The sequence below is a fragment of the Maniola hyperantus genome, chromosome 6 (genome assembly GCF_902806685.2).
Source record: "Maniola hyperantus chromosome 6, iAphHyp1.2, whole genome shotgun sequence".
Taxonomy (NCBI): domain Eukaryota; kingdom Metazoa; phylum Arthropoda; class Insecta; order Lepidoptera; family Nymphalidae; genus Maniola; species Maniola hyperantus.
The window spans coordinates 1403764-1421547 of NC_048541.1; the positions used below are offsets into that span (position 1 = coordinate 1403764).

General features: G+C 38.3%; 2 protein-coding genes across 2 annotated transcripts in view; both read right to left on the reverse strand.

The window, feature by feature from the left end:
* The window catches only part of LOC117983160 (solute carrier family 22 member 3-like), a 295991-nt gene that overhangs the window by 262948 nt on the left and 15259 nt on the right, over positions 1 to 17784 (reverse strand). The window lies entirely within an intron of this gene.
* The window catches only part of LOC117982958 (protein O-mannosyl-transferase TMTC1-like), a 180518-nt gene that overhangs the window by 23106 nt on the left and 139628 nt on the right, over positions 1 to 17784 (reverse strand). Inside the window, exons 3-5 of the mRNA XM_034969400.2 lie at positions 4141 to 4318; positions 3629 to 3702; positions 195 to 332 (exon numbers count right to left, since the gene is read on the reverse strand). Coding sequence (XP_034825291.2) covers positions 195 to 332; positions 3629 to 3702; positions 4141 to 4318 — 390 coding nt within the window. The remainder of the gene's footprint in view (positions 1 to 194; positions 333 to 3628; positions 3703 to 4140; positions 4319 to 17784) is intronic.

Sequence of the window (17784 nt, forward strand, 5' to 3'; positions counted from 1 at the left end):
ACTTCTTGTTGCTTATAATAAAGAAACAAAATAGATACCTTTTCACTAGCGGCCAACATCTGTAGAAGTCAATAGTGAGGTTGAGCAGCAGGATCGTCACTCCGGTCTCCTTGGCCAGCATGCTCAGCGCTCCTAGACAGATGCTCAGCCAGATGCACTTCTTGTTGCTTATAATAAAGAAACAAAATAGATACCTTTTCACTAGCGGCCAACATCTGTAGAAGTCAATAGTGAGGTTGAGCAGCAGGATCGTCACTCCGGTCTCCTTGGCCAGCATGCTCAGCGCTCCTAGACAGATGCTCAGCCAGATGCACTTCTTGTTACTTGTTGGTCTACAGAAACTAAATAGATACCTTTTCACTAGCGGCCAACATCTGTAGAAGTCAATAGTGAGGTTGAGCAGCAGGATCGTCACTCCGGTCTCCTTGGCCAGCATGCTCAGCGCTCCTAGACCGATGCTCAGCCAGATGCACTTCTTGTTGCTTGTTGGTATAAAGAAACAAAATAGATACCTTTTCACTAGCGGCCAACATCTGTAGAAGTCAATAGTGAGGTTGAGCAGCAGGATCGTCACTCCGGTCTCCTTGGCCAGCATGCTCAGCGCTCCTAGACCGATGCTCAGCCAGATGCACTTCTTGTTGCTTGTTGGCCTAAGAAAATAACAAGTACATTAAAATCAAAACTACACATTCTTTTAACTTTTTATTTACCTACAGTGAACAATGAAGGAATTACTTTAACGGCGAAGGAAAACATCTAGTAGGGTATTAGTATAAACACTACGTTTCAGTTAAAACGATCCCACGTTACGCCCTTCACCGTTTTACAAAATGACCACAAAATGAGAGGCTAGCGATGCCCAGAACACGTTACATTCCCGATATTTAGGCTGATCGAGTGAAATGTAATGTGCCAATTTTAGCGGCCATTTGCTGAATGACTCAGCTTTATTATTAAGAGCCCTATACATTATCTGATAATACGCTTATTTCTTTCTGTTATTCCATTCTTATGTCGTAATTACATTTTGTCGCTACCCCGCTTAAATTAGTTAAACTTTACCAAATTTCATTGTTTAAGTATCTAATTTCAGATAAGGAACTGACTTTTTATTGACCCTGACAGTACAACTATATCATATTATTGTTATGTCACAGTTCACGACAGTACGCCCCGTTCCCACTTTGTCGGTTGTCGTTAGTCGCTTATTGTTTCAGAGTTACTTGTATTCAAATTGTAAGAGGCACTTCCTGGATCTAGGTGCCTCTTTGGATGCCTAGTCTAGGTCTAGGAAGTGTTTCATGTAACGATATTTATATGTACATTATATTATATATGCATTAATTAACAGCTTTTATTTATATAACAGTTTTTCACCTATATTTTATTAAATTTGTATAACGCGAACTCGCCATCTTCATATAAACTTCAACAGTTTCTAGAGGATAGCGAACTGTTTATTTTAAAATGTATATTTTATTGAAATTTACGTGATCAATAAAATAAAATAAAAACTTAATTTTTAAGCAGAGTCTTCACCATCATTATCACAATCCACCCGGGCCCACTGATAAGCACAAGTCTCCTCTCAGAATGATAAGGATCTAGCTGGCCATGTGCGAATCGGCAGACTTTATACACTTACTTTTGAAAACATTATGGAGAACCCTCAGGCATGTAGTGTAAACACACTTCATCCATAAAGCAAGTGATATATTTGAATTGTTTTTTGCACCCACCCCGGCACGACTTTATCCGAAAGACAAAATTCATGGACATAAATTGAAAATTTTTACTTAGATTCTGGAATTTATAAAAATCCAGAAACACATAATATGTACACTGAACTAAGCAGGTAGATTAATTAATAGATATCTATGTGGCTAGTTTTAGATAGATCTAAATTTTTTTTTACAAACATGGTTAAGGTTTGGAATACTCTTCCACGATATTATATTGTGTTTCCTACCAATTACAAGCCTACCCGGGTTGTAAAACAAGAGTGAATAGGCATCTTCTAGGTAAACGCGTCCCATCTTAGGCCGCATCATCACTTCCTATAAAGTGTGATTGTGGTCAAGCGTTTGCCTATAATGAATTAAAAAAAAACTTTTATTTGTAAAATAAAAATAATATGCACAAGGTTTTATTGAAATGGTTTGTGAAATAGAGCGCCAGTTGCGGCCTGCGGGGTGGGTGACAGTTGATGTAAAAATCAAGGGATTCACCCTCCCGCAACCTGCACTCTACCTTACGAGCCGTCTCAGTCAAACGGTACACCTATTTCTAAATAATTTTAAATACATATTAAAAAATACGGACCGGCAGGAATCGAACCCGCGTCTCCTGGGATCGCGCCCGATGCTCTGACCACTAAGCTACGGCACGCTTGCTGCCAGTGACGAAATTTGTGATAATAATATGTTCACTCAGTACTGAAGCGACAGTCAGAGCGTCGGGCATGATCCCAGGAGCAAAATTTGTTGTAGACGAGAAATCAGTATCAATTCTACCTCTTACGGAAGTCCAAAAAGAACTAGCACAGTACGGTTTGGACAACAACGCACACTACGTGGCGAGTGAGAATGCGTAAAAATGCCTCGTGGAACAAGACCGGATATGGTACACCTGGTAAAATATGGTACACCTATTGTGACCTTAATATAAACAAACATAACATAAGTATAGATGTACCACCCCCTTTACATATTTTACGCCATTAAGTAGGGGTTGTCTCTGCAAAGCGGCAGAACAGCTGCCGCCAAGAAAATCCATTCGTAGCATTTAGTATATTATACAAGTGACAATTTAGGTTTCATGTAATTTCTATCTCGGAGTTGTTTTTATTGTTATATTCCATATCAGTAAAGTGAATTCTCTTGAAATTTGTTTTATTCCATTTGTGTATTTCCATGAGTTTTTAGTAAATAGTTTATTCAATAAAACTTTTTGTAATAGGTAGAAGCGAGTTTTTAGGGTTCCGTACCTCAAAAGGAAAAACGGAGCCCTTATAGAATCACTTTGTTGTCTGTCTATCTGTCTGTCGGTTCGTCGGTCTGTCAAGAAACCTACAGGGTACTTTCCGTTGACCTAGAATCATGAAATTTGGCAGGTAGGTAGCTCTTATAGTAGACATTCTGGGAAAAATCTGAAAACCGTGAATTTGTGATTACATCACACAAAGAAATTAAATTGTTGTTATGAACTAATAATAAGTATTTGCAATTTTCGAAGTAAGATAACTATATCAAGTGGGGCATCATATGAAAGGGCTTCACCTGTGCATTTCAAAATAGATTTTTATTTATTTTTATGCATCATAGTTTTTGAATTATCGTGCAAAATGTCGAAAAAATACGACTGTAGTACGGAACCCTCATTGCGCGAGCCTGACTCGCACTTGGCCGGTTTTTTTACAGTGAAGGAAGATATTGTGAGGAATCCTGCATGCCTGAGAGCTCTCCATAATGTTCTCAAAGGTATATCAAGTCTGCCAATCTGCACTCGGCCAGCGTTGTAGACTATGACCAAAACCATCTCATTCTAAGAAGAGAACCATGCTATAGTGAGCCGGCGATGGCTGGATTATAATGTGGCAAATTTTAATTATAAGCAATTTTTTTCTTACCTATGATATACTAGTAGAGAAGATAGAAAAAAAATACACGCGAGCACATCAGCTCGGCCCACCACTCCGGTTACCTGCGAAAGAAAAAAATATCTACTCAGAATTGTCCTTTTTAGACGACGTTCTTTTTTTTCTTTTTTTTTTCTTTTATTAAGAATATTAGCCAAGTTAATTGCTGACTAATATTCCCCTTTCCCCTCCAGTTAAGCGTAAAGCTTGTGCTAGGAGTAGGTAGGACAATAGTGCAACGGGTAGGATTTGAACCAGCGACCTTTCGGTTTACAGTCCGCTCCTTTAACCGTTAGCTATCGAGGCTCTACTGGCACTGTGCAGAAAAAAGGATTGTATGTATGTGAGTTTCTTTATTCCATATAGGATAGACAGCAAACAGGAACGTGGCGAGCGCCGCAAACGGGCGTTGCAAACGCACGATCGTGACGCACGTGCAGGCGACCAGCGCACAACACGCCGCGTGTAGAAACACGTTACAAGAAAACAGTAAACCAACTAACCGCTTCAGTGTGTATAGGATGGACAGCAAACAGCAACGCGGCGAGCGCTGCAAACGGGCGTTGCAAACGCGCGATTGTGACGCACGTGCGGGCGACCAGCGCGCAACACGCCGCGTGTAGAAACACGTTGCAAGTGTGCCACCACCACGGCCTCAGCCCAGCTAGAGCGTAGTTTAACCTGTAACAATAAAATATTACCTTAGTTCATTTAAATCATCATCATCATCATCATCATGATCAATCCATGCGGGCTTACAACTGAGCCTGGTAGGTCGATTTCGTTAAACCTGCATCAATCATTATTACAATCTCAATATAGTGTTGTGATTGGCTGAATTTGTGCGATTCTTCTTGCAACAATGCATTGTAGCCAATAGGGAGCGAGCGTCAACCAATCAGAGGTGATTGCGATCGTGACATTGTAGCTGTCATTCTACTACAATCGAGCAGCTGGCCTCTTTTCAGAATGAGAAGAGGTTTTTTTTTGTATGTTTCGCTGGCTAACCTCCGACATGGTTATCGGAGACTTTGTTTAGCTTAACACGGCATTTTTTTTTCATTTTTCTTTTTAGATTGTCATGAAATAGGTTCTTTTTTATACTATGATCATGATTTAAAAATCATGACATCTATTTCATGACAAACGGTTAGCTTAAAAGCTAATGCCTTACGTTCTTTGACTTATTTTATTTACACTAATATAAATTATATGTATATGTAACATATTATTCCATTAATCCATACTTCCATACTAATATTATAAATGCGACAGTGTGTCTGTCTGTGTGTCTGCTAGCCTTTCACGGCCCATCCGTCCAACCGATTTTGACGAAATTTGGTAAAGCGATAGCTTGCATCCCGGGAAGGACATAGGCTATTTTTTATCCCGGAAAATCAAAGAGTTCCCACGGGATTTTCAAAAACCTAAATCGTCGAAGTCGTGGGCATCAGTTAGTATATTATATACATAATTTCTTACATTTTCTATTTATTTTAAATGAATGAGAAGGGTTAGGCCGTAGTTAACTACGTTGGTCAAGTACCTATATAGATTGGCTGACTTCACACACCTCTGAGTGTTTATGGAGAACTCTCCGTCCCAGCCAAGTTTCCTCACAATGCTTTCCTTCACCGTTTTCAAAAGTAAAACATTGCAATAGAATAAAACCATTTGTTCAAAAGCTACTAGAATTTAATAAACCCTTGATGTGCGCTGTATTTCAAAACCATTTCCTAGTCAGTGAAAATAGTGTCGCTTCTAAATTGTAGCAGCACTATGTCACCCCGACGCTCCCAGGGACATGCATATTTAAGAAACTGCAGTTGTTTCAGGAAATTATAGTACTCGCACTATTTTGCAGTGCTGCTGGCAAAGCAACATACTTTACAACTTGAAACACTCAGATTGCAGAGATTGGAATTTCTAAGGCAAGAATTCTAAGTACAATCTGAGAAAGAAATATCATAATCCATACTTCCATACTAATATTATAAATGCGAAAGTGTGTCTGTCTGTCTGTCTGTCTGCTAGCTTTTCACGGCTCAACCGTTCAACCGATTTTGACGAAATTTGGTACAGAGATAGCTTGCATCCCTGGGAAGGGGACATACTGGAAAAGTGAAGAGTTCCCACAGGATTTTTAAAAACCTAAATCCACGCGTACGAAGTCGCGGGTATCAGCTAGTATTTTATAGTTTTTATATAGTAATTTTTACCTACACTTCAAGGAAATTTCATTTACATATAAAAATTGCGGACCGGCAGGAATCGAACCCGCGTCTCAAATTTCGTCACTAGCAACAAGCGAGCCGTAGCTTAGTAGTCAGAGCGTCGGGCGCGATCCCAGGAGACGCGGGTTCGATTCCTGCCGGTCCGCAATTTTCGATATGTATTTAAAATTATTTAGAAAGACTATCATGTCAAAATTACCTTTTAGAGCGAGCGCGTACCACGGTACGGTGAGTTGCGGTGCGTTTTAAAATCGTATATTTGAATTTTAATCTATCAAAATCCGGTGCGTAGTTGATTTTTTCCGCAGATACTTTTACAAGTATCTGCAGAAAAAAAAAAATTATTCAAGATACATCACTGTTTTTTTTAAGTTGGATTGTATCTTAACTAGAAAAACCGTAAAAAACCAAAGTTCTGCCATTTGATTCGATAAGAAATGCGGAGAGAGACAATCCGAAAATTCATGAATTCACAAAGCCATTTCGAAATAATTTACTACAAGAAAGCAAGTATAAGTTTAAACAAACTTCATCTCTCCGCTTGTCATAGTAAAGTTTGTAGTTCGTAAAGATGGCCCAACTAAGTGGCCCTTAGCATTCCCGTGCACACTTCAACTATTCGCAACTCTTGGCTCTTGTTGCTTGTTTCTTCACAAAAACTGATTTTGATTAACTACAAACGGGTTTCGGGTTCCAACCGCACTCCAACTTCATCGTCATCATGATCAACCCATGATCGGCTCACTACAGAGCACGGCTCTCCTCTCAGAGGGCCATGTGCCGTTGGTAGACTTCACACACCTTTGAGAACATTATGGCAAACTCTCAGGCATGTGGGTTTCCTCACGATGTTTTCCTTCACCGTTAAAGCAAGTGATATTTAATTAATTAAAACGCACATAACTCCGAAAAGTTAGAGGTGCGTGCCCGGGATCGAACCCCCGACCTCCGATTAGAAGGCGGACGTCCTAACCATTAGGCTACCACAGCTTGCGCACTCCAACTTAGACCTTGTCATTTGTTTGCTCCCGCTTACGTGAGCCCGCGGTGCGGCCAGCGCGGCATCGTATCGGAACACTATGTATATCACTATGTATATCACTATGTATATCACTATGTATACAAACACTATGTAAAGCCGTGCTATGGCAGCACGGCTTTGCTGGTAACTAGCCCACATCCCACAATACAGTGCGACAAGGCTCTATTGGCGCGTGATGAAAATCGAAACTATCGTTGCCGTCAAGTGTCCCCTTTGTTCTTGTTCGAATAGTCTAAGTTTCTACAACTACGCCCCCCTGTCAATATCATTAAAGTGCACAAAAGAGCCTTGTCGTACTGTAGTACACAGCTATAAGACCACAGCATCACCACTGCACCAGGGAGGTCGTCAAAATCTCGTATCATAAAAAGAGCCATCTAACCCCAGATAGGTCGAGCTAATTTACATTCTGAAGTGGGTACCTCACAACTCCCTCGCTGTCAGTTAGATTTATTCCCGCTTACGTGAGCTCGCGGTACGATAAGGGCTGGATGAAAAGTCTGCGAGGGCTTCAAGAGGGATGTACTCTCTGCTGTACTTTGGGTATGGTAGTTTCATTAAACCCATACCCTTAATCGGTTTCTAGACATCGTACCGGAATGTTAAATCGCTAGGCGGCACGGCTTTCCCAGTATGGTGGTAACTATAACCATGGCTTTAGCCTGCCACCGAATCAGATCAGAGACAATTTAAAAATCATAATTTCCAAATTGTCCCTGCCGGGTATAGAACCCGGGATCTCCCACTTAAAAGACCACAGCGCTCGGAGCTCGTGTTATGGAAGTCGCCAAAATTTCGTATCATAAATAGAGCCATCAAACCCCAGGTAGGTCGAGCTAATTTACATTCCGAAGTGGGTACCTCACAGCTGTCAGTTAGATTTATTCCCGCTTACGTGAGCCCGCGGTACGATAAGGGCTGGATGAAAAGTCTGTGAGGGCTTCAAGAGGGATGTACTCTTTGCCGCGGAAATTGCTCTTATATATCATGTACCGTGCTTTTGCTGACTCGCAATTTGATTGGGTCGCACGGGTGGGGTTTAGGTCGGATGATTGAGGTATCCTAAGTGAGATTTTACTCTATTTTCAGTCGTAGTTAATTTCAGTCACTTTTGCATGACCACAGAAAAACCACTGAACTTGTTGAAACTCAGTTCTTATCTATGAATTCTCACAATCATTGCGATTATTATAAATGCGAAAGTGTGTTAGTTTGTTGGTTTATTGGTTTGTCCTTCAATCACGTCGCAATGTAGCAATGTAATGTAATGTGTAAAAATCCCGCGAGGACTCTTTGATTTCCCGGGATCAAAAGTAGCCTATGTCACTCTCCAGGTCTTCAACTATACCCATGCAAAAAATCACGTCGATCCGTTGCTCCGTTGCGACGTGATTGAAGGACAAACCAAAAAAACAACAAACAAACACACTTTCGCATTTATAATAAGGGTAGATATACTGATAATAAGGGTAGATACTGATTATTTGTCCTTCAAAGAAGCGTCACAGAAAGTATAGATTTGTAAATAAAACCCTGAGGATTCTGTATGCGAGTGAAATATTTCTGGATTCAAAGCAAATTGATACGCGGCTGTATAAACTGAATCGTAAATAATCTTGATACTTTAGTTTCAATCGAGCTAGTATATGTTCAGTAATGCACTTCCAGTTTCCAATATTGAGGGGATAACATCGCGTCTTCTCAATCACTAGACACGCGTCAGTGAAAGATTGCCCGATCTCAAACCAATCGAGGAGGATCAGTCGCAACCTCGGATGCTTTGTTAGACTTCACGACCGTCAGTGTTCTTCGTATGAGATTTTACATCCCACCAACGTCGATAGAATCGCATAGATTCGATACATCGAAGAGTAAAGTGGATCTATCTTGTTTCAGGGTTAAAACCAGTCAAGTACGAGTCGGACTTGCAAACGAAGGGTTCCATACCATCGTAGAAGACATGACACTTTTAATTTTTTTAATTTTCATGGTGGCCACTTTTAATTTTTTTATTATTTCTTTTAAACCAGTACGCCTGAAAGTTCTCTTATAATGTTCTGAAAAATGTGTCAAGTCTGCCGATCCGCACTTATCCAGCGTGGCAGACTATGGCCTTTACCCTTCTTATTCGTAAGTAAGTAGTGGGCCGGCGATGAGTTGATCATGCTGAGGATGATGATGATGATGCGATACGATATATTCTGTCTTGTGCCACCTTATCTCTTCTCTAATATATAAAAGTAAAAGGTGACTGACTGATTAACTGACTGAATGACTGACTGACAGACTGATCTATCAACGCACAGCTCCAACTACTGGTCGGATCGGGCTGCCATTTGGCATGCAAATAGCTGATATGACGTAGGCAAAATAGGGGTTTGAAATTTATGTAGTTCACGCGGACGAAGTTGCGAGCATAAGCTAGTGTAAGTATAAAAGTTAAACTAAAAGGATAACGTCGTATTGTAAGGATAGGATTCAATGATGAGTCAGTGAAAGATTGCCCGATCTCGAACCAATCGGGGAGGATTTGAGTCCAACCCTCCGAACCAAAGCCGCGACGCTTCGTTACGAGGCGTGACACGTAGAGCATTTCGTTAAAACAGTCCGGCTGCACCATTGATATGGAAAGCCCAAGATATTATAATTAACAAGCTGATGTCCGCAATTTCTTCCGAGTAGATTTAGGTTTGTAAGAAAAATATCGTGGGAACTCTTTGATTTTGCGAGACAAAAAGTGGCTTATGTCACTCTCCAGGTCTATAGATAGGTATGCAAAAAATAACGTCTATCCGTTGCTCCATTGCGACGTGACTGAAAGACAAACAAATAAACAAACACACAAACACACTTTCGCATTTATAATATGCGTAGTGATTTACCAAAATACACGATCATCTTATTGCCAGCCAGATGAAATCAGAATAAAAAGGGTTTACACCTTAGTCTGCCACGCTTGTACAGTGCAAACTGGCAGATTTTCTGACGATATTTTCCTTCACCGCAAGTGAAGCAAGTGATGTTAATTTATTTATTAAAACGCACATAATTCTGAAAAGTTAGAGGTGCATGTCCGGGATCGAACCCCCAACATCCCGAATAGGAGGCCGAATTTTTAGCCACTAGGATATCTGCTTTTTATATAAATGCAACTTAATATTATAAATGTGAAAGTGTATCTGTCTGCTAGCTTTTCGCCACCCAACAGTTTAACATTCTAAGAGTTTAACCAATTTTGATGAATTTTTTTAAAGAATTTTATCCCGGGAAATCGAAGAGTTTCCACGGGATATTTAAAAACCTAAATACACGCGCCTGAAGTCGCGGGCATCAGCTAGTGCTAAATAAATGAATCCGAATCTTTGTATCTTTGGCATTGACTTATATATTACTTCGTATGGATCGTAGGGTTATTGAACAAACAACATGGCACCGATTTATTGGTGCTAAAGCACGAATGTAACCTCAGTGACGTCTGGATTTCAAACGGGTCGTTCATTCTAGACTGGTTTTTTAATGCTCGCTGTGACTGTCCGTAAATTGAGTTACACGAGACCTATAAAACTCAAAAAAAATTATGTAATTTTAAGTGTGTAATTCTGTGAGCGGTTCTTTGACAAATAAAATAAATAAAATTAGTATCTAAGAGGTGGCGCTGATTTATTTGGTTCCTAAACCGTGAAAATTTTTTTTCGGTTTAAAGAATTTATTCTCAAAAAGAACATACTGTTCACTTACATTAAGATTAATTATATATACATTTTAGTAACTACTAACACAGACGCATGCATTACAAATTCAATTTTTAAATTTTACTATAATAATACTTAACTATGTCTATACCTAATTATAATATTTTTATCTAACTTATTAACTATTTCAATTTTATGCAAATTACAAGTTCTAGTTAAACAATATTGTCCGCAACATATTTCTTTAGCCTATTCTTAAATTGAACAATGGTTTTAGTCTGTTTTATCACTTCAGGTAAGCTATTAAACATATGTACACCCTCACACATTATATTTTTAGTTCCGTAGGTTTTTGTTCGTGGTTGCCAAGTGTGTAATTTACTTTTATTCTAAGATTATAGTTGATAGTTTTTTGTTTAAATGTTATATTGGTATGTACAGTTTTACTAGTAATTTTTTTAATGAGAAGACATGTGTTGTATGTGTATAATTGTTTTATGTTAAGGAGTCTAGTCTTTCTATATAGGTCTTTAGTTGGTGTTAGGTAATTATAATGAAATAGTGTCTTTATTAGTTTATTCTGGGTTCTTTGTAATCTGTTGATGTGTGTTTGTGCAGCTGATCCCCAGATTTCTATGAGGTACTCCAAATGTGACTTAGCAAGGGCGTTATAAATGATTGTTCGGATTTTAGGTGGAATGCAATTTGCGACTTTTCGTAATGCTCCTGTGAGTGATGCTAATTTGGAAGTTATTTGGTCAATTTGAGAGTCCCATATAAGCTTGTCATCTAATATTAGGCCTAGATACTTTTCTTTTTTAGATCTGTTTAGAATACTATTATTTATCTGAAGTGGTGTGTAGTTAGGTATTTTTTTGTTTTTGGCACTGAAAATCATGTAAGATGTTTTAGTTGTATTAATTGTAAGTAGATTATGTAGAAACCATTCATTTAATATATCTAGATCCTTTTGTGCTTGTGTTATAACTTCGTGAATAGAATGTGCAAAATAGAAGAGACAAGTGTCATCGGCGTAGAGTGATAAGTGCCCTGATAAATTTAAATTTACTATATTATTTACGTATATTAGAAAGAGCAATGGTCCTAATATCGAGCCCTGTGGAATACACACACACACACACGTCACCAGTTGGGAGTCACTCTTATAATTGGAGATTTGTACGATCTGCTGGCGGTTGGTAAGGTAAGAGCCGAACATATTCAGTGCTGTTCCTGCGATTCCCATGTTGCTTAGCTTTTGTAATAGCTTTTTATGACTGACAGTATCGAATGCTTTTTTTAAGTCTATGAATATGCCTAGACACACATGTTTTCTATCTATGTTAGTTTTTATTTTAGTAACTACGTCAATTGCTGCAGAAAGAGTGTTTGACTTGTTGTTTTCGCTTGACCATTGTCTTGTCATTTATATCGACGATCTTTGGATTTTTATATCAATGGTGCGTGGGCTTAAATCGAATTCCAGCTGCATTCCGCTGCAGCGACTTGCCCAAATTTGTTACTTTTTCAATGCACGCCCTGTCTGCGCTGTGGACTGAAAAAGTTAGCTTAAAAATTGTCGCACCATTTTACTGAGTGCCGGCTTTACGTGGAAAAAGTTCCCTTCAAAATTAACGGAGTTTCGTGTAATAATGGCATTATGAAACTACACTTTGATTAAGCATTTTTAAATCTAAAAAAACTGGGTGGCGAAGCTGACGTGGCAATGAAAAAACCGATGATGGGGCACAGTTGGGGTCCCAAGGCAACTTTGCACCAGAAAGTGTAGCGTTGGAAGAACCCCCACAACTCACAAGGACGGTTAACATCACGCGAGTCGCAGGAAGCCGCTGGATTTAGGCGGCACAAAACCGTGCGTGTGGATGTCCCTATAAGAGACCTATGTCCAAGCAGTGGACGTCTATCGGTTGCTCATGATGATGATGATGATGATGAAATCTAAAATAGGTACCTACTGAAAATATTTCTCCTCAGAACTTAGGTACCTACTGCAAATTTTATTGAGCCTACCAAAGCCATAATTTTGATCTAAGTAGGTACTAAAAATGGCCAAATTTTTTTTGAGAGAAGAAATGGACCATAATTTAGAATTCACATTTTTGTTTGGGATAGTAAACTACAGTATTAATTTTAATCTCATATCTACAAAACCAGAACACTGAAATATGAAACGCATGCTTTAATCTACCGTAAATTTAATTAATCCTTAAAATATTCATACAAAAATCATTCCAAACAATGGCCAAAAGCCGACTCTATCCCATTGTTTGATTTACACCGACAATATTCACTTCTGAATAGGAGAATAGCTTGAAACGCGCCCAAAAAGACCGACTTTAATATATCATTTGGACTCGTTAGGCGACGTCAGTTGAACGAAATAATGAAAGGGCAGGAATGAATAGTCTGATAGGGAAATTCTTGGGGAAATTCTTTTATTTTTGGCCCTCTACATTTTTATTGTAGTATTTCGATTTACGCTCGCTTTGAAATATTTGAAGTGTCGCTTAATTTTATTGAGTTAGTTGCTTCCATACCTATATTTATTTTACTGTCACTGATACAGAATTGCTAGCTATAGTTGCTAGAAGTTTTAACAAATAACTTTTTATTTGTTAAAACTTCTAGCAACTATACAACTTACAGAATATCGTTGTATGCCAATTAAAAATATCTGTTACTTTTAACAAATATTTTTAATTGGCATACATCGATATTCTGTAAGTTGTCATAATAATAATTGGAGGTTCTTTATTAGACTTCTGATTACAGAAATAGGTCAAAAGTGCCAAAAAAAACCGACATTAACACATCATTTGGGCTCGTTAGGCGACGTCAGTTGAACGAAATAATGAAAAGGCAGAATTCAGTGGTTTGATAGGGGAATTCTTTTATTTTTGGCCCTCAACAGTTTTACTGTCGTAGTATTTCGATTTACGCTCTCTTTGAAATATTTTAAGTGTCGCTTAATTTTATACAGTTATGTTGCTTCCATATATTTATTTTACTTTCACTGATACAGAATAGCTAGCTGTAGTTGCTAGAGGGTTTAATAACGCTCTTGGGAAGGCCTATGTCCAGCAGTGGACGCAAACAGGCAGATTGATTGATTGATCGATATTTTTTATGATGCCATAACTTCTCAATACAATGATAGGTTGAAAAGTGCCAAAAATAGATTGACTTTAATATATCAACTCGTTAGGCCACATCAGTTAAATCCTTGAATGAAAGAATGAAAAGGCTGAAATGAGTGCTTTGATAGAGTTTTTTTATTATTTTACTGTCGAAATATTTCGATTTACGCTCTCTTTGAAATATTTTAAGTGTATGTCGTTCAGTTGCTTTCATATTTTATTTTTCATCGTTAAATTGGTCTTTAGGGTATTTTACCTATAATACGTATATTTGAATTATCACTTTTTAATCGATGCGGGATAAAAGTAGAGTATATCCGTTTTCGGGAAGCAAACTCTATTTTGTAAAAAATTGTAAAAATATTGCAATTGATAAGGTAACGGAAAAAAAGATTCCATTGCGCATTTATATAAGAACTAGCTTATGCTTGCGACTTCATTCGCGTGGACTACACAAATTTCAAACCTTTATTTCACCCCCTTAGGTTTGAATATTCAAAAATCCTTTCTTAGCGGATGCCTGCGTCATAATAGCTATCTGCATGCCAAATTTAAGCCCAATCTTTCGAGTAGTTTGAGCTGTGCGTTGATAGATCAGCCAGTCAGTCAGTCACCTTTTTCTTTTACATATTTAAGAAGACTAGCTTATGCTCGCGACTTCGTCCACGTGGACTACACAAATTTCAAACTATTATTTTACACCCTTAGGTGCTGAATTTTCAAAAATCCTTTCTTAGCGGATGCCTACGTCATAATAGCTATTTGCATGCCAAATTTCAGCCCAATTCGTCGAGTAGTTTGAGCTGTGCGTTGATAGATCAATGACAGTCAATTAGTCACATTTTCTTTGAATATCATATTCAGATTTTATCTCACAAACTTTTTGATTAATTAACTTAACTAATATGAAGTGAGTCACTGACACTCTGGCTGACATGAAATAAAACCACGAATAAAACACAAATTAATGTTATTTAACCAGCGAGAAACCGAAATGTATAAATAGTGAACCGCAATAGGCGCGAAATAACTATTATTAAAATAATATAGCGAAGTTGTAGCCCAGTTGCTGACCGCAGTCGGAATACCGGCTGGTTGACCGCAAATGGACTCTCAAATTGTACGGACCCTCAAATGGGCAGCTGTTCCGACATTTTACTTCAGTTTATAACTTACTAACAGCCATCCATACTAGCTACAATACTTAGATACTAACTATCCATAATAAAATGCGGTGATAACGTTTTTTGTCTAGCGTAATCAGATTTGCTGGCACGTGATGATGCAGCCTAAGATGGAACGCGCTTGTCTAAAAGATGCCTACTCACTTTTAACTTGAAGGTGCCTATATTAAAAATGAAGAAGAAAACTGATGCCGGATTGGGTGTTCCATATTATATCGGTTCAAATTAGAAACGAGGAGGCAAAGGCCTATTTGAGACTTTTGAATTGTGTTCACGCATCTCACATTTCAGAGATCACTTGTTTCAACGGCGAAGTAAATTTCCACCTACTTTTCACGACCCATCTTTAGCGACTTTTGTTGATTTATACGAAACTAGCTTATGCTTGCGACTTCATCCGCGTGGACTACACAAATTTCAAACCTTTATTTCACCCCCTTAGGGGTTGAATTTTCAAAAATCCTTTCTTAGCGGATGCCTACGTCATAATAGCTATCTGCATGCCAAATTTCACCCCGACCCGACCAGTAGTTTGAGCTGTGCGTTGATAGATCAGTCAGTCAGTCAGTCAGTCACCTTTTCCTTTTATATTTATAGATTTATTGCAGAGATAAATGGATTCTCTGATTACTTTGACTTGCTTGATGTTATTTTTTAAAACTTCAAGGGATCGTAGACTTGTTTATTTTATTTTATTTTGTTTATTTGAAAGTAATCAACAGCGCAAATACATAATTATTATTTAAATTTAAATCTAGGTATAACAGAAGGCCAAAAGAGATTACTTAAAATTATAATTAAACTATTTTAACAGAATAGAGTTAGAATAAATGTAGGTATATACAATAATAAAATAAAATTACAACAGTGTGTGTATGATTGTATGTGTGTGTGTATGCGTGTGTGAGTGTGTGCTTATGAGTATGTGTGAGCGTGTGTGCATGTGTGTGTGTGTGTAAATGGGAGTGTATGATTGCATGCATATTTAGATGTTAGCTACTTTTTTTTTTGTTTTACGATGATAGTTTCTTAATTCCTTTTAAATTTATTGTTTGATAGGTAAAATAAGTCAAACTCAGCGAACTGATTGTTATAAGTACGTACCAAGCGTGGAATTATAGAATTTCGCGCATAATTTGAGTTAGATTTGGGAACATTTAGAAGGCGCGTGTGACGCGTTCTTAAAGGTTGAGCATTAAATGAAAAGGCTGAGAGTAAGCTAGGACAATCGATTGAGCCGGTTAAAATTGCTTGCAGTAACAACATATCACATTGTTCCCTTCTATGTTCCAGTGAGCCGATACCGTAGTGAGTACACGCTTCCTCATAACTATTAAATTTTTTAAAGTCTTTAAAAGCTAAGTATTTAAGAAACTGCCTCTGTATGGTTTCAAGCCTATGGGCATATATTATGTATTGAGGCGACCAGATATTACACGCATATTCTAGAATACTCCGGACATACGCGAAGTAAAGTGTTTTTATGCATTCCACATTACTAAAAGAACGGGTTACCCGTTTGATGAAACCCAATTGTTTGTAAGCTCTATTTACTACCATATCAATATGGACATCCATTGAAAGTTTAGTATCAACTTGGATACCCAGATCTCTAACGGTAGTCACTCTGGGTAAGTTTGTGCCATTGATTATGTAGTCAAATTCAATTATATTTATTTTACGAGTCAAAGTTATATGGTGGCACTTTTTAACATTAACTGAGATCCTGTTCCTTGCGTAGTATTCTGTCAAGGCATTGAGGTCTTTTTGTAATTTATAACAATCTTCAATGGAACGTATTTTGGCGAAAACTTTTTTGTCATCCGCAAACATTAAGTATTGCGCATGGTGGAAGCAGCTTCCAATGTCAAATATATAGGCGTTATATAAAAGGCGTTATTGTGTATTTGATATCAATTTCAACTTGTACCTCCACGCGTTGACAGAGAAATGACCCTATAAGGGTTTCTTTTTTCTTTTGAGATACGGTACCCTAAGTTGTGATAGCCTAGTGGTTAGGATGTCCGCCTCCTAATCGGAGTTCAGGGGTTTGATCCCGTGCACGCACTCTAACTTTCCGGAGTTATATGCGTTTTAAGAAATTAAATATCACTTGCTTTAACGGTGAAGGAAAAAATCGTGAGGAAACCTGCATGCCTGAGAGTTATCCATAATGTTCTCAAAGGTGTGTGAAGTCTGGCAATCCGCACTTGGTCACCATGATAGACCCGTGTTTTGGCGTGAGTTGATCATGATGATGATAACGGAACCCTAAAAATGACATAAAATATTAGTTATAAGTAGTTCTTGCATTTCACGAAGGCCACTGACTCATAATTATATTTAAGTCGTATCGGTATACGTAAGGTAGGTACACTAAATGTGTGCGTTTGACAGCGCTTGCTCGCGACTGATTGGTCCGACATGCACGCACACTTACGCAATGACCATGTAAACGACGTTACCACAAGTAATGTTCACTAGGCTTCGTGAATTGCAAAAACTGTAACTACATACGTTGCTCACGCGTCGAAAAATAGAGCGTGTTCTGATAAAGTGGCAACATTTCCCGCAGTGAATGGGGCACATCGCTCGCGAACTCGCCGATAACTTTTCATCTCGCCCTTGTCGATGCTAGTGAGCTCACGATGGGTGGGAATTACTTTACCACAGTCTATACAAGCTAATCACTACGGTTTCAACTGATATGAAGTTAAATTTTTTCAACCCTGCAAGAATGACAAAAAAAGTCTGTTGATAAAGATGGTCAAGGGATGGCCTTGCCCATATAGTTAAGTCATTAAGAGTAAAAACAAACGCCAAAGAAGAAATCCAGT